The sequence below is a fragment of the Mastigoproctus giganteus genome, chromosome 1 (genome assembly GCF_048544385.1).
Source record: "Mastigoproctus giganteus isolate SK-2022 chromosome 1, ASM4854438v1, whole genome shotgun sequence".
NCBI classification, from domain to species: domain Eukaryota; kingdom Metazoa; phylum Arthropoda; class Arachnida; order Uropygi; family Thelyphonidae; genus Mastigoproctus; species Mastigoproctus giganteus.
This window is the reverse complement of record NC_143575.1, coordinates 270,080,160-270,102,782: the sequence shown is the minus strand read 5'-3', so window position 1 is coordinate 270,102,782 and position 22,623 is coordinate 270,080,160. Positions and strand designations below refer to the sequence as shown.

General features: G+C 37.0%; 1 protein-coding gene across 1 annotated transcript in view; it reads left to right on the top strand.

Moving 5' to 3' along the window:
- The window catches only part of Cul4 (cullin 4), a 252,454-nt gene that overhangs the window by 211,399 nt on the left and 18,432 nt on the right, over positions 1-22,623 (top strand). The window contains exons 16-17 of the mRNA XM_090386353.1: positions 5,912-5,985; positions 13,917-14,015. Coding sequence (XP_090242479.1) covers positions 5,912-5,985; positions 13,917-14,015 — 173 coding nt within the window. The remainder of the gene's footprint in view (positions 1-5,911; positions 5,986-13,916; positions 14,016-22,623) is intronic.

Sequence of the window (22,623 nt, the reverse complement as noted above, 5' to 3'; positions counted from 1 at the left end):
CAGTTTGAACAGTATGCTGGCATCAGTTCTTCTTTAAACTTGGGAAAGTGCTAGTGAGATTCTGCAAGCATTACAGAAAGTTTATGGAGTTGATGCTTTGATGAAAACAGCAGATTACAAGTGGTTTAATCAGTTTAAAAATGGACAGGATATGTAAGATAATGTAAGATGAACCTCACAAAACAACGAAAATGTCATGAAAGTGAAAGAGCGCTAGGTTTGTTATTAGGAGCATTAGCAACTAAGGCCATATTGCTCCGGGATATGCGGTGGTCATTTCCTGACCTTTCCGCATCCTCCGTATTTGGTGGTGACGGGTTCGAACCCCGGTCTAATCAAGAAGCGTGTGCTACGCACTGCTGCTCCTTCCCACCTGGCTACGGAAGCACCTATGAAAGTGAAAGAACTTGTGTGAAATAATAAGTGAATCACTGTTGAGATTGTTCACAAGGTCGGCCTGTCTGTAGGCTCAGTACATTCAATCCTGATGCAAGATTTAGGGATGCATCGCATGTGTGCAAAGTTTGTTCCATGCTTGCTGTCTGACAATCAATGGACTGCATGAAAGCCATTGCAGATGATTTGTTGAAACAATCTACACAGGATCAGAGCTTCCTAAGAAAAGAGGTCACTGGAGATGAGAGTTGGGTGTTTGCCTGTGACCCTGAGATCAATATGGATCATCTGAATGATGCGAAAAATGTCCACGAAGCCCAAGAAGTCTCATGCGACAAAATCCAGTGTCACAGTCATGCTAATAGCTTCTTTTTTTTTTTTTTATGTTGAAGGCACATTACACCATGAATTTGTGACTAGGGGAGGCATTACTGCTGCTTACCACATTGACATTTTGATATGTTTGTGAGAAAATGTGAGGCAAAGACTGCCTCAGAAATGGAAGAATGACTGGATCCTGCCACGACAATATGCCTAGTCACATAGCGATAGCAGATCTTGGCTGCCAAAAAAAAAAAAAAAAATCAGTTATGTAGGAGCCTTCCTATTCCACTAAACTTGCACTGTCCTACTTCTATCTGTTCCCCCAAACTTACAATTACATGTTCACTTACATGTACAGCATATAGCTGCTAAAGTTAAGAAGTTCACTTTGCAATGGCTCAGATATTATGGATTGATTGGGGGTTATCTAGGAAAACCATGATGTACTATAAGGCAGTAGTACATATACTCACATATACTCTGGAGCATGGTATTCATAGAGTGAATACTGTCAGGTTCAGAACTAAACTAATTTCTATTCAGAGGACTATGCTTTTGATTATGTTGAGAGTTAGTACAGTATCGCCGACTGGGCTAGCCGGGTGGGTAAAGTGCCTGCCTTGCAACGCGCAAAGGTCGTGGGTTCGAATCCTGCCTCGGGCTTAGATCAAAGTACTGCAAAAACCTTGGGAGGTGCATTATGGCCACAGAAGCCAATGTGCCAACAACTACCAAAAAAAAAGCACAGTATCAACATCAGCATTACAGGTTCTTGCGAGTACCATGCCTCTCGATTTGATTCTGTCTTTTACGGGGTTATGTTATTGTATTCGGAAACAGATGCTAGCAGAAATCTTCAGAGTTACTATCAACACTGAAAGTGATATTAAAAAAGAAAAGGTGAGATGCTATAATGAATTGAGACATGTTTGGAAAACCAGATGGGATACAACCACTACAGCTTTAGTTACTAAAATATTTATCCTTGCATTGACGTTTCTAATGGTTAAAATGAACCAGAAATGGTTCTCAATGGGGTTATATTTATCTTATATTCTTATGGGACATGGGTCAATGAATGCTAAACTTTTTCAGTTTAGATTGTCTGACACGGATTTATGTCAATGCAGTTTTCCAGAGACTTAGAGCCATATTCTTTTCAGTTATATTCTCTACACAGATCTTAGAGAAATATTAATGCATAATGTTGGGAATGTTGTCCCAGGCCATGAATTAAGACTCATCCAGAATAAACAATTCTTTACAGCTTTACAGGAGTTTGCAAATGAGGTGTTTAAAAGAAGAGCATCAAACAGGACACTTTTGTCTGTTAGAAATTAAAAGTAATAAACGGTTCTAGAATGGCTTGATCATGTCAGTGGATTTTGTTTTTGATGTTATATAACTTCTTTAATAGCACAACAACTGATAAATGTTTTCTTGATTATATTTGATATAAAAACATATAACCAACATAAAAACAATAACACAAAGAACTAAATTCCAAATAAGACACATGATTGTAATTAATACTGTGGAATTACTGCACTTATTATGTTTTATTGTTTTGGTTTGATGGGTGCCTTATTTGGAATTTAGTTCTTTGTGTTATGTCAGTACATACGATGCATGCATGCCCAGATTGACATGATTTATTGGCGTTTTTATTATATTTTGCATGTCAACTATTATTATTATTTTTGTATGTTGTTAAATAGCAGATCAATCAAGTCTGAAGATAAAATTCGATAAGATTTTTACCAAGACCTGGACAATATTTAGAATTTTACAAGTCTGTTTATGATGTTAGAAATGTTGATGGCCACAATTGTTTAAGATGTAGATGAGTTGCTAGTGTAATTTTTTTTTTTAATTAATTTATATATTTTATGTTTTTATGTTTTATTTAGGAAGATGTAAGGTGCTCAGTTGAGAGTTAGGCATATTTGAACTAACATTCTGGGTGCATATTTGAACTAACATTCTTTATTTTTAATAAAAATGTAAAAAATGTAAAAAAATATGTTCCTTAAACTGAAAATCGGACTTCAGGGTCATCATTCCACTACAGTTAATGACATTCAGTGCTGTAGTTATAAAATTAGCAGAAGTATACTCTATGAATGTTACGAAAAGCAGAGAGTATACTGTGCATATCAGACTTATTAATCGAATTCGCTTTTGTCACATGGAAGTCGCATAAAACTATAAGTGTTGCCTAAGAATCAAATTCTAATAAATTTGCTTTTTAATTTTAGTAAATATTTTAATAATATTTGTTTTTTTCAAGTCTTTCAAAAACCAGAGTATATGCTATTCACCTAAAAAAAAAATCCAGAGAGTATACGATGTATACAGTCAGCCCTCATATAGCATGATAATTGCGTTCCTAGAAACCCTCGTGCAATACAAACTACAGGCCCTATGGGAAAAATGGGGTAAGGTGCTGACCACCCAAGATTGAACACACATTTGTTGTAACCAAAACATTAAATAATCGTAACAAAATACTTACGCATTTTATTACGACTATTACGTGATAAAATATTGCTAGTGCTTTTACTTCTATCGTAAGCAAACTTGTTTTTTTTTTTTTTTTTTTATTTTCTATCCAGACAGATGACAGGCGTTCCATCTCTTCCAATTCTTTGTGTCTTAATCTAATGGATTTTAATTACACTTTGAGTTGTTCCTGCTATGAAAGTTGTTTTTATTTTCTCTGCATTCTTTGTAATTCTCGGCGTTGCCTCATTTAGGTCTGTAGCACGTGCAATATCACATGGTCTTTCATTTCGCTCAAAGCATTTCACAATTTCATATTTTTTCTCTATCGACAGAGGCAGACTGGCCATAAGCCTTACCGGGGAAACCCCGGTGGGCCGGAGGCCAGTGTGGTTTTGGCCATAAACCATAGTATGAGGCCACTATAAATTTCCCCTGGTAAGAATTTTTGATCCAGTCCGCCTCTGTTTATCGATATTGCTTTTATTTTTCTCTCTGAATCTGCAGTGTCTTCACCAGGATGCTTCCTTTTCACACCTTTTAAGTATTTTACTCATTTTTAGGGAATAAAGCACAATTACAAAATGAGGAGGCATGCTTGATACACACATAAACAAAGCTGCGCGCGCGTGTAGCAACTGAATAAATAACACCGTAAAGCCAGAGATACACTATTAATACCTCACATTTTAATAAAGCACATTTCTAGGGGTTACTACCATAAAACAATAAAAACAATTTCCAGTTGCGCTTCTGCTAGTGGATCTTGTATAAACTGGTAGTAAACTCGATCTAATTGCATTTGCGATTATACCGATAGCTGGAATTGTGTTGGTTTTTACGTTATTATGGTGAAATGTATTTCCCCTTCACTGATATTAAAAACATAAATATATTTTCAGAATCTTCTCTTCATTCCTATCGTGTTGCGTTCGGTTGGGGTAATTCTGCATTCGACTGCCATATCTTGTAAACACAAAGGCGAATCGTGCATAAGCGAATTCGGTTCATGTTATATAAGATATCGTTCCCCTATTTATAAATCGTGTATGATCGAATTCGTGTAGTGTAAACACGTGTTATACGAGGACTGACTGTACCTGCATATACCCTCCACTGGTGACATCAAAGAAAACACTAAAGCAGCCTTATGTGTGCTAAAAAAAACACGATTTTAGAGAATGTTTCAAAGCTTGGGAAGACTGATGGAGCATGTGGAAGGTACACAAAAGGAAGGTACTTTGAAAGTGATTAGGTTAATAAGTGCAACCGTTCACTCAGTAAACTTTTATAGTAAAATTCTGGGAATGTTTTCAGTGCACCTCATAATTTATAATGAATGCTTACTACCATTATGAAAACAACTTTTTTGGTCTCTTGTTGAATAAAATCCAAAGCCAAATTCCAAAGTAACATTTCTGAGGTTCCAAATTAATAAAAAGAGAATGAGTTTCATTCCCTTTTTTTTTTTTTTTTTTTTATTTGTGATTATTATGAGAATTGTTAAGGAAATTAGGAAAGTAAAAATCAGAACATGTAGGAACAGTATAGAAATGCATAATTGAATACTATTAGCAATGAAAATTCAAATTGTCATAACAATAGTGTCAGTAGAATATCAAGCCGTCGGGATGTCAATTTGCCATGTGACTGAACAAATTGTTCAGTAGAAATTAAGTGCAATGTCAAATGAAATTCAGTGATGTGGTATATCAGGATGGCCAACAGACCCAGAATATTTAATTTATATATGTAAATTGGAAACAGCTCACTCTCATAGCCTTGTCTGATGTTGTTTTAGAGGTTCTGCTAAAAAAGTCACCAAAGTTAGTGCAAATAATGTTAATTACATGCTGTCTCCAGTTATCAGTAAAGCTAGGGAAAGGCTGACGTAGGAAATGTTAAATAGATATATGCGAGATGGCTAGTATGGATCCATCGGTAAAGAAGGCTGTTTAATGGAAATTGCTAGTGAATTAATGATGTGCTGGTATAGGAAACAAGCCAGCATATCATTTTACTAATAATTTCCATCAGCCAGCATATCATTGAGTTGAATGGAGGGATGGACTGAATGGATGAAATAAACCTCAGGCTCTCTAATTGTGATTAGAAAGCCTGTCATCGCTGGAATATTCACCTATAAAAAGCAGCTCTGTCCATCCTTGATTTTTTGTTGACTGCAAAGTGAACAAATCTCAAATATAAATCGCTTTTTTGAAGTCTCTTCTGTTTTGATGTTTATCAGCAGCAAGAACCTTGGTGTCATTTGGATTAAACAACTCTTCCAGAACAGATTTAATTAGTCCTGGATGCCAGTCTAGTTTTTTGGTGTTATAATGAAGCATATTTTAAATCTTTATGCTAGCAAAGGAGAAATATTGGAAAAATATTCCATGGCTTACCCCTGTATGGAATTTCTAGCATTTGTATGGAAACCATAAATTGGGATTCTTCTCAGGCAGTTGAAATTGTAGGAGGTCTGGTGAGTCTGTAGTTCACATCACAGTGATGATGATGCTCCCTATATCTTGGGCAGAATAAAAGTGCAGTTATTAAATTGAACATATTAAAAAAAAAGAATATAGTCTCTTAAATTGTGTGCTTTCAGATATATTTAATTTAAAGTTACAATAATAATTATATTATACGACTGTTTAAATTTCAACAAAGTATGTATGTGTTATAGAGGATGGTGAGTTGAGGCGGACACTACAGTCTTTGGCTTGTGGTAAAGCAAGAGTTCTCCAAAAACTTCCCAGGGTAAGTTAGCTGTTTAATAGAACTTATATTCTTCAATTTTTTTTTTTTATATCGATGTTTTAAAGAAAAAGTTATGTATAATTCGAATGACATTATGTAAGTTGAAGAATAATAATGCTGGAGAATATAACACTCTACATTTCTACGTTAGGAATTTTGGAAATACATTATTTTCGTGATATGCTTGGTGCATTATAGCCTATGTTGCTGATGCTCAAAAAAAAAAGAAGAAAAAAAAAAAAACAATCCTTCATATGTGGTATTACTTTTTTTGCAGACTTTTCTTCTAAGATAGCCCTAGATTTCTTCAAGGCTCAATAAAAATAAAATTGTAGATGAACACTGAAAACACAAAACAGGACAGTGAGACACTAGTCATGTAAATAAGAACTAATTAAAAGTATTCTTAAACAGCCACTATTCCTATCTTAGAGAAAACTGTATTCCATGTTACTGTTAAAGAGAAAGCTTGCAAAACTTCTTTCACTCATCTCTTTTAGTATAAATTGTAGTATAAGACCCAACTAATGTAGTATGAGTTGGGGCTTTTGAGATTGTTATGGGAATTATTAAAGAATTTTGATCAGTAAATGATTGAATTAAGCTCAGATTTTGAATTATAATTTGGATCCAACAGTTTATTCAGTTTCTTTACTATACTTCTTTAGGCAAGACATTATTATACCTATAATTAATTTTAAAAAAAATGCAGTACTATAGAACTGTGTTCCAACTTACTGAAAGAGTGCTTTGGTATTGCAATATTGGAAGAGTGCTATAGTATTGAATTTTATATTGCAGTACATGCTATCATCATAAGATAATGTATTCTGCATAGCAATATGATAATTCCAGGCCTTCATAATGATTTAAAAATCATTCTAGTATTAATCTTAATGTTTAACTTAATCTTAATTAACTTCTTCAATATTATTATTTTAGCTGTACTTTGTGATTACTGTTGCACATCATTAACAATCCTACTGCTATATATATAACTAAGTTAAGAAAGAACAATAGTGCTAATATATATGTCAAAACAATTCTAAATTAATGTCTATTAAGTTTTCCAGTAATATTCTGATATTCTCTTTCTGTACTAATTTTTACAATTCCAGGACCTTTTACTGAAGGGACAGGCAGTTACTTGCTTGAATTGCCAGAGTGCTTTACATACATCTTTATCTTTTGCACCAGATGTTTTGGTTTCCTTTCTTTTTATGTTAATCCACCACCCCCTTCAAGTCTGTTAGATTTAGTTGAGGAATGTGAAAGTATTTCGGCTTTCCTCTTCATTTTCCCTTGATCACTCTGCTTAACAGCAACTTGTCAACCTATCCACTCGTATACTTTAGTCTCCTTTTTAGAATCATGCTCTACATCAGGTTCTGAAAAATACTATATTATGCATTATAATACTATAAAGTTTTATATACTAACACTGCGCTTGCAACAGTTCTCAACAGCGAGATATAGCATCAGAGCCACAATAAAGATCTTCATTGCTATAAAATTCTCACACTATTCCTTTTAACACTTAACACTGAAGATCTTGATTATCGAAATCTGTATCCCAAATAACTTATGCTTAGATCCTCTGAAGAGATGAGAATGATAACTTATTTACCAAACCTGTGCCATCAAACCCTGCCTGTAAAATCAACCATTCACATTTTTCTCTATCCAACCCAAACTTTGACATAAGTTGGCACAATCGAAATTAATTCCTTACATATTTTCCAGTATGTTTTCACATTTCTATCTCTTTACTCCAACTGTTTCAGCTATATAAGCTAGCCACAGCCCTGTGGCCAGCTTACACAACATACACTAAGTTACAAAATTTATTGAGTAACTGGTAGTGCTAAAAGGAAGGAATGTCACTTTTTTTGTATAAATTTCAAGTATTAAACAGCAAATAATATCCCAAATGTGGATACTCCCTTTCTCCTTATCTGATATATACAATTATACATAATTAGCAACATAGCTTTTGTTTTAATGTATAACTTCTATACATTGAATAGCATGAGTGTTATGGTAGCAAAAATGAAACTCGGCAATTGTTTTTATTATATGCAAGAAAATGGTTTCACATACCTCATTGCGCCTCCGTAGCCAGGTGGCAAGGAGCAGCAGTGCATAGCACATGCTTCTTGATTAGACCGGGGTTCGAGCCCGTCACCACCAAATACAGAGGATGCTGAAAGGTCAGGGAATGACCACTGCATATCCTAGAGCAATATGGCCTTAGTTGCTAATGCTCCTAAAAACCAAATAACAAACAAACAAACAAACATACCTCATTAGTTATTTCCCCCATTACAAAAGTATTTTTGCTTTTAAAGTACATTTACTGTTATTTTCTCTCTCGTATTGAGCACATACAAACACTGATTTAAAGGAATATATAAAGCGTACCCCCAGGGTGCTAACATCTGGTGAGTATAGGCTTAGCACACCCAGGGTCCTGAGCTGGATATCATCATTCTTCTCTTTCTTCGTGATTCCCTTCTATTTCTGACTCTCTCTCTCTCTCTCTCTCTCTCTCTCTCTCTCTCTCTCTCTCTCTCTCAGGGGTGACTCAGAATTTTTTTTTTTTTGACTGGTGCAGCAAAAGCCTTAGGCTTCCTTGCACCATATGGCTAATTATAATAATAATAATATGCATTAGGAAATCCTGTGTTTTATTCAGTATACAATCCTTGGGGGAGTGGATGGAAAAGTAAAATGTTTACAAGTATACATTAAAAATTGTAAAATTTTTAATGTATACTTGTAAACAACACTCGTGGTGTTTGGCATTGCAAGATTGGATGACCCAAGAGATTTCTTTTCCTTGGTCGGATTACTGTTTCAAAACTTCTAATGTCAATGTTTGCTCAGATCATGTCAGTGAAATTATTCTTATAGGAATGGAATCCTTTATTCCACACTCCACTTTAAAATCTCATCCTTTATCTAATAATAATAATATTTCTAATAATTCTAATAATAATAATAATATGGTTTTCCAATAAATGTGCTAAGGCTGTTCAAGAGAAGAATGTTGCATATCATAATTGGCTTGTTTCCAATTCTTCAGTTTCATTTTCTGCCTATACCAAAGCTCGCTACAATTGTAAAGCAGTTATTAATCAGTCCAAACTAGATTTTGAACAGGCTAAGAGCAGAAAACTTGCTTCTTGGCCCAATGGTAGCCTTGCATTCCAGTCTCTTGCCAAAGCTATTGGCTGCAACTTTTGCCCATCTCTGCTCCCACCTCTGTCAAAACCAGATGGTTCTGTTCTCACTTCAGCCAAGGATAAAGTTGACCTGCTTGCATCCCATTTTTTTTCCAATTCATGTATCAATGATCTTGGTAAAACACCTCCCACCATTCCCAACACACTCCATTCAATGTTTCCTGTGGTCTTCCGTCAAAAGGATATCAGAAGGACTTTGACGAATCTTGATGCTAAGAAAGCTCCAGGTTCCGACGGTATTTCTACACTTGTTCTCAAAACCTGTGCTCCTGAACTTACTCCTATTCTTTGCTACCTTTTTTCACTTTCTTATTCCAATGGTGTTTTTCCTTCTGCTTGGAAATTTGCTCATATCCAGCCAGTTCCTAAAAAGGGTGACAAAATGCCTCCCATCCAATTATTGCCCTATTGCAATAATCGTCAGTAGTGATTCTTCATGCATTAAGAATCTGCAGATAAAGGAACCACTAGGTGGCAGTGATCACAGTGTGCTGAAATGGGATTTACTCAAAGAGGTAACTACCATCTGTGGCAAAGGGAAGGGTTTTTGCTTTCGCAACTACGATGGTCTGAGACAGTATTTAAAATCTATACAGTGGGGCCAACTGATGATGTTCATCATCGTAATCATCATCAGCCATTTTCAATCCACTGCAGGATGAAGGCCTCTCCAGCAACTTTCCAGTTCCTTCTGTTTTGAGCACTGGCCATCCATTTACTACTCAGAAACTCATGAATTTCATCTATCCATCTCCGCCTTTGTCTTCCAAGTTTTCTTCTAGCTCCTCTTGGGTACCATTCTGTTATTTTCTTAGTCCATCTGTCATCATGTCTTCGAGCTATGTGTCTTGCCCAAGACCATTTTAGTTCTTTAGTTTTGATAAGAATGTCCTTTACTTGAGTTTGCTGCCTAATCCATGTGTTTCTCTTCTTATCTAACAGTCTGATTCCCAATATAATTCGTTCCATTCTTCGCTGTGTAGTTCTTAGCTTCTCTTCTATTCTTTTGGTGAGTGCTCAAGTTTCACTTCCATAAGTCTTGGTGGGGAGTATACACTGATTCATTATTTTACGTTTCAGACAAACTGGGATATTGCTCTTCAGTATGTGACTATATTTCCTGAATGCTATCCATCCAAAATTTATTCTTCTCTTGACTTCCAGCCATTTATCATTATTACAGCTAATAACTTGTCCCAGATAAGTATATGACTCCACCTTTTCAATTACTGCTCCTTCAATCATTATTTCCCTTTCCGTGGCATACTTGTTCATCATTACTTTTGTTTTAGCCATATTCATCTTTAGTCCAAAATCCTTACTAACTGTGCATAACTGATTAAGATTTTCCTCTAATTCTTTGGGATCGTGGCTTATGACCACAATGTCATCTGCAAATCGTAAATGGTTTAGGTACTCTCCGTTCACATTGACTCCTTTCTGCGACCAGTCTAATCTTCTGAAAGCTTCCTCAAGGGCAGCAGTAAACAGCTTCGGATATATTGTGTCTCCTTGTCGAACTCCTTTCTCGATTTTAAATTTGCTACTGTCTTTGTCTAGTCTAATAAAGGATGTAGCACTCTCATATATTTTCTTCAAAATCATAATATATGGAGTATCTATGCCTTGTCTTTCCAGTGCCCGAAACATTGCCTTATGCTGTATGGAGTCAAATGCCTTTTCATAATCCACAGATGCCAGGCATAATGGTGTTTTATATTCATTTGCTTTCTCCATTAGCTGTGATATTACGTGAAGGTGATCCATAGTTGAGAATCCTGTCCTAAAGCCAGCTTGCTCTTTCGGTTGATTCTCATCAAGTATTCTTTCTAATCTGTTAGTAATGACCCTTCTGAACAACTTGTAGATATGGGATAACAAGCTAATTGGTCTATAATTTCCAATTTCTGATTTATCTCCTTTCTTATGCAGCAAAACTATGATTGCATTATTCCAATGCTTAGGCATCACACCTTTTCTAATGCACTTTGTGAAGAGCCTTGCCAGTTTTTGTGTTCTCTTCCTCCCAGTTTTAACAACTCTACAGTAACTTCATCTTCCCCCGCGGCTTTCCGATTCTTCATTTTCTTCAATGCATGTTCTACCTCATCAGGAAGAATATCGGGTATGTCGTATGTGTTGCTACTTTGCAATCCATCTTCCCCACTGCTGGTATCATTCCCTCGCTCCTTGTATAATTCTCTATAGTAGTCTTCTGCTATTTGAATTATGCCTTCTCTGCTGTTTATAAGTACACCATTGCTATTCTTCAGTTTCAGTATCATTTGTCTTGCTGTATTACTGCTCATGGCTGCTGATTTAAATCCTTTGTTTTCCCTTAATGCTTGTTCTACTTTTCTTGTGTTAAATCTTCTTATGTCCTCTCGGAGTCTCTTTCTAATGGCTTTGCATAACTCAGTATACTCAATTTTCTCCCTGTCAATGTTTTTCTTGCTCTTCATTTGTCGTCTTTGGTTCATCATGACAAGTGTTTCTTGACTAATTTTTTCTTCTTTGGATTTCTGTTTCCCTATAGGTTTCTTGGGCTTTATCACTTTCAGAAAGTTGTAATATTCCTCGTCGATATCTTGGTCCTGAGCAGTCTGCAGAAGCTCAAACTTGTTCTTAAGTTCCAGTACATACTGCTTTTTCTCCTCCTCTGCTATTTCAAAGACCTTTGTATTATTTACTCGAGTCAGTTTTTTCCTTTCCTTTCCTACATCTGTATCAAGTGTTCATCTTACCATTCTGTGATCACTTCCAAAATTTACCTTATTCAGGACGGTAACATCATTCACAATATATCTTCTGTTAGTGAGGATGAAGTCGATTTCATTAGTTGTTAATCCATTTGGACTCTTCCATGTCCACTTTCTGTTCACCCTTTTCTTGAAAAAAGTGTTCATTACTGACATTCCTTGAGATTCTGCAAATTCCACAAGTCTTTCACTTGTTTTATTTCTTTCACCAATTCCAAAATTTCCTATAGTTCCTCTTTCTGCGCTGTTTTGCCTTTTTCCAACCTTAGCATTGAAGTCCCCCATAATAATAGTGTAATGGGTTTTCTGCTCATCTAGAAGACTCTCAATTTCAGCGTACATTTCTTCAACCTCTTCATCATCATGGCTCGATGTTGGTGCATAAATCATTATAATCTTTAGCTTGTACCTCTTAGAAATCTTGAGTATTAGTCTTGACACCCTTGGTGATGTACTTTTGCATTCCAAAATGTTGTTTTTAAAATCTTTATGGACCAGAAACCCAACTCCACCTTCACTCCTTTCACTGTTTCCATTGGTGTACAACAGATTTCCACTTGATAAACTTATAAGTGATTCATTTCTTCTTCTTGTTTCAGCCAAACCGATGATATTCCAATTCACATTTTCTAATTCCTTTTCCAGCTCTAATATCCTGTTTTCACCGATGAGTGATCGTACGTTATAACAGGCCAAGTTCAATTTCCGTGCATGGCAGCCTGGTCGTACCCAGAGATTCTTAGCACCCTCTGCTTCCACTCTGATCCTCTCGCTGCCGTAAGAGGGAGAGTGAAAGCTGCTGGGGACTGAGGGCCATTTGTATTGTTGTGCTCTCATTGCTGGAGGGTTTGGTCTTTTCCTCTTCACGCTGACCAGGCGTTTTGAAGAGAACCACTCTACACGTTCGTTGCCACCTAAGTGACGTAACAGGGCTTACCATCGAGAAGGTGTGCATGAGTGGATTTTAGGGAGGCAGGCCAACCGGACTTCTCCTAAATCTTCTGTAATAGAGAGATATTGGATCCATCAGTGTTTTAGGCTGAGTGTCTGATAACACACAGGATACCTGTTCCCCTCTAAGCTCCATGTTTATATCAGCTGCAGTATAGCAGTTATGATAAAGTTGGAACTGGTCCTTTAGTGCTATATCATAATATAAACAGAATTTTTATTTTTTATTACTCAGTTGTAACTCCCCACCCTTCCAAGTTCTTTGTCAGAGTTAACTTGTATTCGCTGCCTCTAATGAATGCTTAATTATTTAATTATTTATTTTCACTTTATTATAATTTAACTTATTTTAATATAATTTAATGATAGTATGTATATGTATATATATATGTATGTACGTACGTATGTATATATGTGTATACATCGGGTTATTCAAAATGAAATCCAGGGTTTGAAATGTTTGAAACCCCGGACTACATTTTGAATAACCCTGTATATGTATGTATGTATATATATATGTATTTCAGTATTTATTGAACCATTAATTAATTAATACTCCATGTTTATATCAGCTGCAGTATAGCAGTTATGATAAAGTTGGAACTGGTCCTTTAGTGCTATATCATAATATAAACAGAATTTTTATTTTTTATTACTCAGTTGTAACTCCCCACCCTTCCAAGTTCTTTGTCAGAGTTAACTTGTATTCTCTGAGTAAATAAAGGATCATTATTATTAATACTATATCATGAAATACCACTAATTTCATATTAAAAAGGCACTATGAACTTTTAAAATTTGACACAACTTGGACCATAGATTACAGGTTTGACACCCCTTCCCCTGATATAAATAATCTCTACTGTGTGATTCTTATGGAAGCAGGTATATTCAAAATCAAAAAAGGTAAATATAAAAATTAAATTATTTGCTCAGGCAAAAAGAGAGATTAAAAAACTGTCTTTCTTTTTATTAGGGTAAAGATGTAGAAGATGGAGACAAATTTGTATACAACGGTGACTTCAGAAATAAATACTTTAGGATTAAAATCAATCAGATTCAAATGAAAGAAACAGTAAGTTCTTTATTTTTAATTTTTATTGTGAATTTATTATGAAATTATTATAAGATTATATTATTCTTATGGAGACCGAATAGATGAAAACTCCTACCTCTTTTCTGTTAAAGCAAAGTGCAAACTAAAACAAATAGTTCCATTTTCATAACTGACTGATACATTACATGTGCATTTAACTATTAACTTATTTATCTGAGTATCAGATTACATTAGGAAGGTTAGCTAATTATTTCCCAAAAGATTTTTGGGTTAGCTTGAATTTATTCCTTTGTTGTTCAGCTTTCTTAGCCTTTATAAAATAATATACTAAAAATATGCTTCCAAACTGTTCCATTGAACCCTATGGTTCCCACGGTGAAATTTGCACTAATGAAAAACCGAATTATTTTTTAATACATTAATATTTATTTTCATACATGAAGTATGATAAAAGTGCTTGTCCATAATGAATCAGTAACTTGAGGATAGTTTACATTGAAATAGTCTCATTTATTTCTAAACTTGACATCTTAATGGTGTGTTACAATATTTCTTGCTCTAGTGTGTCTAATTATGTTGTCTTTATATTAACTTAATTTTTATCAATATGAGCTTCCAGTTCCTTCTTATAAGTCAGACAAAGTTCTTTGATGTATAGCAGTATTATTTTACACCGCATTAGCCTTCCAAATTATTAAACTTAGAGCATCCTTCTTTTAATCAGTAGTAATATCACCATGTGTTCCAACTGCTTTCATACATAATGTGCTATGTATGATATCAGTTGGAATATTGTATGTTGGTCCATAATAACTTGTCCAACTATGTCAACTGTCCACTTTCTCCCCTTTTGTAGAATTGTGAAATGTGATCATCTCTTCCCCCTCCCTAAATTCTTCCTCTCCTTTCTGTTGAAGCATCAGTATTTGCTATTATTTTGACACTGTGACAGGGCATTAGTAGAGTCATATGATGAAAGAAAGCAAGCTTATGCAGCATCGATGATAAAAAAAAAAAAAAAAAAAAAATTGCTTCCATTTCACCCCTCTGTTCGTTCCAAATACCTGTCCAGCTCAGCCTTAAATTTATTAAGAGCAAGTCTTTATTCCATTCACTAATATTATTGCCCCTTCTCTGTACTCATTCCAACAGCTCTACATCCTTCTTAAAATGAGGCCTCCAGACCTGTATACAATACTGAAGTTGTGGCCTGACCATTGCCTTATACAAGGGGATAATCACCTCCTTATCCCTGCTAGAAAAATTCCTGTATATTATTGACAAGACATCATGCCTTAAATTTATTAAGCAAAATTACCCCCCAGGTCCTTTTCATTCTCTACCACTGTCAGTGTAGTACCACACAGTTGATATGTTACTCTAGGGTTACTGCTTCCCATATGTAATACTTTACATTTGTCAATGTTAAACTTCATTTGCCACCTCTCGGCCCATCTGCTCAACTTTTCTAGTTACTGTTGCAGCAGCGTACTGTCATTGGTGTCCTTAACAACCTTGCCAACCTTCGTATCGTCTGCAAACTTGAACATTAAGCCTGATATACCATCATCAGTATCATTTATAAATACAGAAAACAACAATGGACCCAACACTGAACCCTGAGGAACTCCACTAATAACATTAGTCCATGAAGAGCAGTGTCCATTGATTACCACTCTCTCGGCCCCGGGTGCCAAGCGATTGTGACTGAGCGATTTCTCTGTGCTTTCACAGCGATTCTCAAAAGGTGAATTCTAGTTCTCTTTTACGTTCTTCCTCTTAATAAATCCTTTTATTTAATAGCAGCTCTTTTTTTCAAAAGTACTGATCGAGAGCAAGAAAGGAAAGTAACCTTTCTTTTTTCATATTTAATAGACTAATCACTACTAACTTCGCTTGGTCACACCAGGCACTGCTCCTGCCTCCCCGTGGCAGGGCCGGTAACCTTGGCAGAAAAGTTCATCTGCCAGGGGCTAAGAGGAGCCAACATGGAAAAAAATATGTTTCCAACTATAGAGTCGACAAGCTGTCGGCCAGATACCGGACATAAACATGACTCGTCACAAGCAAAGAGGTTGAAAACAAATCCCTCGGTGACACAGACTTACCAGCATTTTTAATAATGCACTCACTATCAGAACAGCCTCTCAGTAAGCTATCCCCTTTTCTAATCCAAAAACATCTGGAAAGTATTGCAGGGTCTCCCAAGACGGTTAAGAGACTGCAATCAGGGGACTTACTTGTTGAAACTCTAAACCACAGGCATTCTGAAAAACTACTAAAAATGACAAATTTTGCTGGTATTCCAGTTAACGTAACTCCACATGCAACCCTAAAAATCAAAGGGTGTAATATCTAGTTGGGACCTGATGAATATGACGGAGGAAGAAATTAAAGAAGAACTTAAGGAACAAAATGTAATCGCTGTAAAAAGAATTATGGTCAAAAGAGACAATATACTGATACCTACCAGAAATATAATTCTCACCTTTAACAGTCCAAATCTGCCCTCATCAATAAAAGCAGGATATCTTCTTTGCCGCACTCGTCCTTTTATACCCAATCCGTTGAGATGTTATAAATGCCAAAAGTATGGCCACTCTCAAACGACATGCAGAAGCAACCCAGTTTGTCCCAACTGTGGATCCTCCGATCACATTCAAAGTGATTGTTCAGTGAAAGAAATGATCTGTCCCAACTGCAAAGGCAACTATCCGGCCTACTCTGAGACATGAGAGATGGAAAACAGAGAAAAAAATTATGCAATATAAAGTTGAAAATAAAGTTAGTTATCAGGAAGCAAGAAAATTAGTTGCACCCAGTATACATAACCGTACCTATGCCAGTATCGCAAAAAAATATCAGACAATAGCCACGCAAACTGATGTTACCATTCCACATAACATATCAATCTCCGACTGGGCTCGAGCTGTCCTCTCTCAGCAAGAGTCTAATACCCTGAAGCACTCAGACCAAGCCAGTAATACGCCTCTTAAAATTCCAGCAAAATCTCCTCCTCCACCAGTGATTGCTACTACTTCAAATAATCCTAATTCATCTACAAAAAAGATTATTCAGGACACATCGATGCATTCAGAGTATTCATCCAAACAGGAAGATCCGGTTCTGGAAATATGGAAGTATGTAGAAGAAGAAGATATGGACACAGGTCGCCCTACATTTCCAAAAAGAGACAAACCAAAGCCAGAACGCCATAAGACAGCCACGTCAGGTACAGCTTCTTCTTCTAAATTCAAGTAATGCTTAACATCTTGCAATGGAATTGCAGAGGTTTCGTGGCAACATTGACGCATTCATTACTTAATTAACTGCTACTCTCCAGTTGGCTTCTGCTTGCAAGAAACCTATTTAACTCCTCAAATTTCCATTTCCATAAAAAACTACTCAGTCTATCGACTAGATCGGAATACATCCAATTCTGCTCGCGGTGGTGTAGCTATTTTAATTAACACAAGGATTCCAGCTAGGCAAATCACCCTCCAAACCCAAATCGAAGCTGTCGCTGTGCATCTGATTACTCAGACTGCTTTAACTTTAGTCTCAGTTTATCTCCCACCAAATCATACTTACTCTTATAATGATCTTAAGGAACTTTTATTACAGCTACCCTCCCCTATCTGCCTGCTAGGGGATTTCAATGGCCACCACCCTTTATGGGGATCGACTAAATTAGACAGACGCGGCCGTCTGATCAAAACTTTACTGGAAAAACAAAACCTCACTCTTCTTAACAGTGGTTCGCACACCCATATACAGTTACCTAATGGACAGACTTCTGCCATTGACCTATCGATTTGCTCCCCGATACTGTTTTCAGCCATGCAATGGTCCGCTCTGGATAATCCCATGGGCAGCGATCATTTTCCAATTGTTTGTAATCTGATGATACCACCATTAGACGAACCCTGCAGGAAATGGAAAATTTCTAAAGCTAATTGGGACAAATTTCAGTCAGCAATCACATTGGACAAAAAAATTATACAACTACATCCCATAGATGAAGTTACCGACTATATCACTTCCTGCCTTTTATTTGCAGCTAAAAGCTCAATTCCAATATCAAATTCCAAGACTCGACGCCATTTCAACTGTTGGTGGAATGAGGAATGCACAAAAGCGAAGAAAGAACAAAATAAAGCATGGAATTTATTTCGTCGAACTCCAACTACAGTTAATCTTATTAACTACAAGAAACTAAAGGCAAAAGCTCGTCTCATTCAAAGACAAGCCAAGAAAGATTCTTGGACTCGGTTTGCATCGACTATCAATAGAAACACGAACCCACAATTAATATGGAAGAAAATTTAGGCAGCTTTCCGGGAAGTTTCCAACTTTCCTTCCCCAATTCTCTCCTGCAATGGTCTAGACGTCTCTGCTCCTCTGGATATAGCAAATGCCTTAGGCAAAACTTTTGCTCACGTCTCAGCTGCTTCCACCTACTCTCCGGAATTTCAGAAAACTAAGAGCACCACAGAACAGAGACACATCAACTTTCGAACTTCACTGCTACTTCCATATAACCAGCCACTCCAAAAATGTGAACTTATGCAAACCATCAGAACAGCACGCAACAGTGCCGCTGGGCCAGATGGGATATATTATGTTATGTTACAGCACCTTGATGAGGAAAACTTACAAATGCTGCTAGCTTTTTTAACCGAATCTTCCTGGGAAATGTTTATCCCACTTCTTGGCACCATGCTACAGTTCTGGCCTTTTTGAAACCTGGAAAAGACCCCTCCAATCCTAATAGTTACAGACCAATATCTCTGTCCAGTTGCCTCGGTAAAATTCTTGAAAAAATGATCCACAGTCGACTCACTTGGATCATTGAAAGCGAACATCTGCTAAGTAATAATCAGCTTGGCTTTCGCCAAAACAGGTCCTCCTTTGATCTGATGATCAAGGCTGAATCCGAAATTCGCAATGCCTTTGTTAAAAACGAACACCTAGTTTGTTAAAAACGAACACCATAGATATAGAGAAGGCATTCGATACTACCTGGCGTTATGGAATTCTCCGTGACCTCCATAATCATGGTCTCCGTGGCAACCTGCCTATATTTATTAAGAACTTCCTCAAGAGCAGATCTTTCCAGGTGCGATATCAAGACTCCCTTTCTACTACATTCTTGCAAGAAGAAGGAGTACCACAAGGGTGTTTTGAGTGCAACCCTGTTTGCCCTCACAATTGATTCTATCACAAAAGAACTTCCAAATACTTTAGAGGCGTACCTTTACGCTGACGATCTCTCTCTTTCTTGCCATTCACAGAATATGAGATCTATTGAAAGGCAATTGCAGATGTCTCTCAATAAAGTACAAAAGTGGGCTGAGCGCAATGGATATCGTCTTTCCCAACAAAAAAACAGTTGCGATCCACTTTTGCAAATCAACGCAAACTGCATACGGATCCTGAACTTCGGATATCAAATACCACCATTCCGATTGCCAGCAATATCAGATTCTTGGGACTAATCCTGGACAGTAAGCTGAACTTCTTTGAGCATGTTAAATTGTTACGTACTACGTGTCTCAAAAAGATCAACATGCTAAGAGCTTTATCTGCCCATTCTTGGGGAGCAGACCGTACAACTTTGCTGCTCTTATATAGAGCATTGATCAGATCCCATTTAGATTATGGTGCTCCAGTTTATGATTCTGCCCGAAGGAGTGTACTACGCTGGCTGGATCCTATTCAACATAATGCACTGCGGATTGCAATTGGTGCGTATAGGACATCTCCAACTCATAGTCTATACATTGAAGCTCATGAGCCCCCTCTGCATCTCCGCAGAAAAATGCTGTTACTTAAATATGCAGCCAAAATACAGACTTGCTCTTTGCATCCTATTCAGCCATACCTTTTTAATCAACCACTAGTTAATCTCTATAGAAATAAACCAGGTAAAATCCGACCAGCTGGCCTACGGCTTCTTGAAATATCACAGAACTGGAATGTTCCTCTCCACAATAGGCAACAGATAGAGAATTACTCTCATCCTCCGTGGACCCCGTTTCCTCAACTAACTTTTGATACTTATTTTCTACAATGGGGAAAGAATTGCCTACCGACACTGAATGTGCAACAACTCCACGCTAGCCATCTTCAAAGCTGTGCTGACTTCTTGCCGGTATATACGGATGGTTCCAAATCTCTTTCAACTGTTGGAGCAGCAGCAGTGTTTCCCTCTACTATCATATCAGCTTCTCTTCCACCTAAGTATACCAACTTTTCAGCAGAACTGTATGCAATACAATTAGCTCTAGAAAATTTGACTCTACACCCATCTGCAAAATATATAGTTTACACTGACTCTCTCAGCTCAATTAGAGCACTGCAGAATCCCTCTCAAAAGAATCACCATATTTTAATTAAAATCAGGAGTTTGCTATTGCAAATTGACCACTGTCAACAACTAGTGAAGTTTTGCTGGATTCAGGCATAAAAGGAAATGAACTAGCTGATATATCTGCTAAAAATCCATCAACCTTAGACTTAACCTCTGCCTTCATTCCAGCATCTGATTATAATATCATAATTCAAACAGCATACCATGCACAGTGGACAGCGCTATGGCATAAAGAAACAAATAACAAACTTTTTCAATTGAAACAGGACCCAAAATTATGGCACTCATGTACTCAGACAGTTCGGCGAGAAGAAGTGGTACTCGCACGGATAAGAATAGGGCATACCCATCTGACTCACCTCCATTTACTCACCGGCAATGATCCTCCACAGTGTTCACACTTCTCTGAACATCTAACAGTCAAACGTATTTTGATTGACTGTCCACACTATCAACCACATCGTACTTCAACACTTCAAAATCTGGCTAATCTTCAAGAACCGCTGACACTACATCATATCATAGGAGAGGAGGCAAATATTAAGGAAATTTTCTGCTTTCTGAAACAAATTAGAGTGTATAATCTTTTATGAATAGCTCTCAGAACTGAAATGAATTTGAATTGTTACGTTCTTTATTATTTTCTGATATAACTACGAATAGGCGCACTATAGCCATAGCAGCTAATGCGCCAATAAACAACCATACCACACACACACACACACACACCACTCTGTCTTCTCCCACTCGACCATCCCTTTATGCATAGCAGCAGTTTGCCTCCAATGCTGCACTGCTCCAATTTGTGCAGCAGTCTTCCATGTGCAACAGTATCAAAAGCCTTTCTAAGATCCAAATATATAATATCAAAGTTATTCCCTGCATCCAGTTCCTTTCTGACCACATTATATTATCCAGTCAAATTGGCCAGACGAGACTTTCCCTTAACAAAACCATGCTGTGTCCAAGCTATAACTGAAGTCTTATCTAGATGATCCTGCAGTGCTTCTTTAACCAGTGTCTCCATTAATTTCCCTGGAACAAAAGTTAAACTAACAGGTCTATAATTACTTGTCACGCTTTGATCCTCCTTTGTGAATTGCGGTCACATTTGCACATCTCCTGTCCAAGGAAGCTCTCATAATTATGGCTAAGGGTTTGCTTACTTCCTTTGCTGCCTCCTTTAACATAACTGGATAGGTCCCATCCACCCCGGGTGCCTTTTTTATGTTTATCTTCAAAAGTTCTCCTCCACTTTCCTCTCAGTTATTACAAAATCATCTAGCTCACTGCCAGCATTTATTTCACCTCTAGCATTCCCCTCCCTGAATAACTCCTCATGTGTGAATGTAGCTACAAAATGCCCATTTAGTTTGTTAGCCACCTGAGAACGATCATCATCAGTTGAACCATCAATATCCAGTGGACCAATCTGATTCATCCCTTTCCGTCTAGAGTTTACATAGGTAAAGAACTCTTTGCTGTTTTTCTTTGCATCTTTGCCAAAGATCTCATAATCTGCCTTTGCTCGCCTAATCTCCTTTGTGACTTGGTTACAGACCAGCTTATATCTATCATAGGCTTCCATGTCACCCATTAATTTATATGTATCCCATACATTTTTCTTCTCTAGCACATATCTCATTAGTTCATCTAACATTCATTTAGGTCTAAACCTTGAACAATATTTCTTAGTTGGTATGTAAAGCCTAGTAGCTTCCAAGATTAATTCTTTGAATGCCTCCCATTTTGAATTTGCTGTTGGTAACATCATCAGTTGGTCCCACCATATATAATTTAAATACTGTCTCAGACATTAAAGGGGATGTCCAACGTTTTTAGGCCATGGGACAAAGCAGATAAACTGCTGAAGGTGGAGGGTCATATTGGTTGTTGTGGCAGGCAGGCTGCAAATCCTGTTCTTTTCCCCTAATCAGTGTTCTTCACCCCAGGACCTATCAAATGGGCTCACCGCCTGGTGAATTTAACTTTTTTTTTTTTTTTTTTTTGGTAGTTGTTGGCACATATGCTTCTGTGGCCATAATGCACCTCCCAAGGTTTTTGCAGTACATTGATCCAAGCCCGAGGCGGGAATCGAACCCGCGACCTTTCGGTTGCCAGGCAGGCAATTTACCCACCCGGCTAGCCCGGTCGACTGAATTTAACTGATGTCCTGCTAAAATTTAAGTGATTCTCACGGTACCGTATGGTACTGTTCACTGATCTCAATGAGTTAAATTATGCAATAATTTT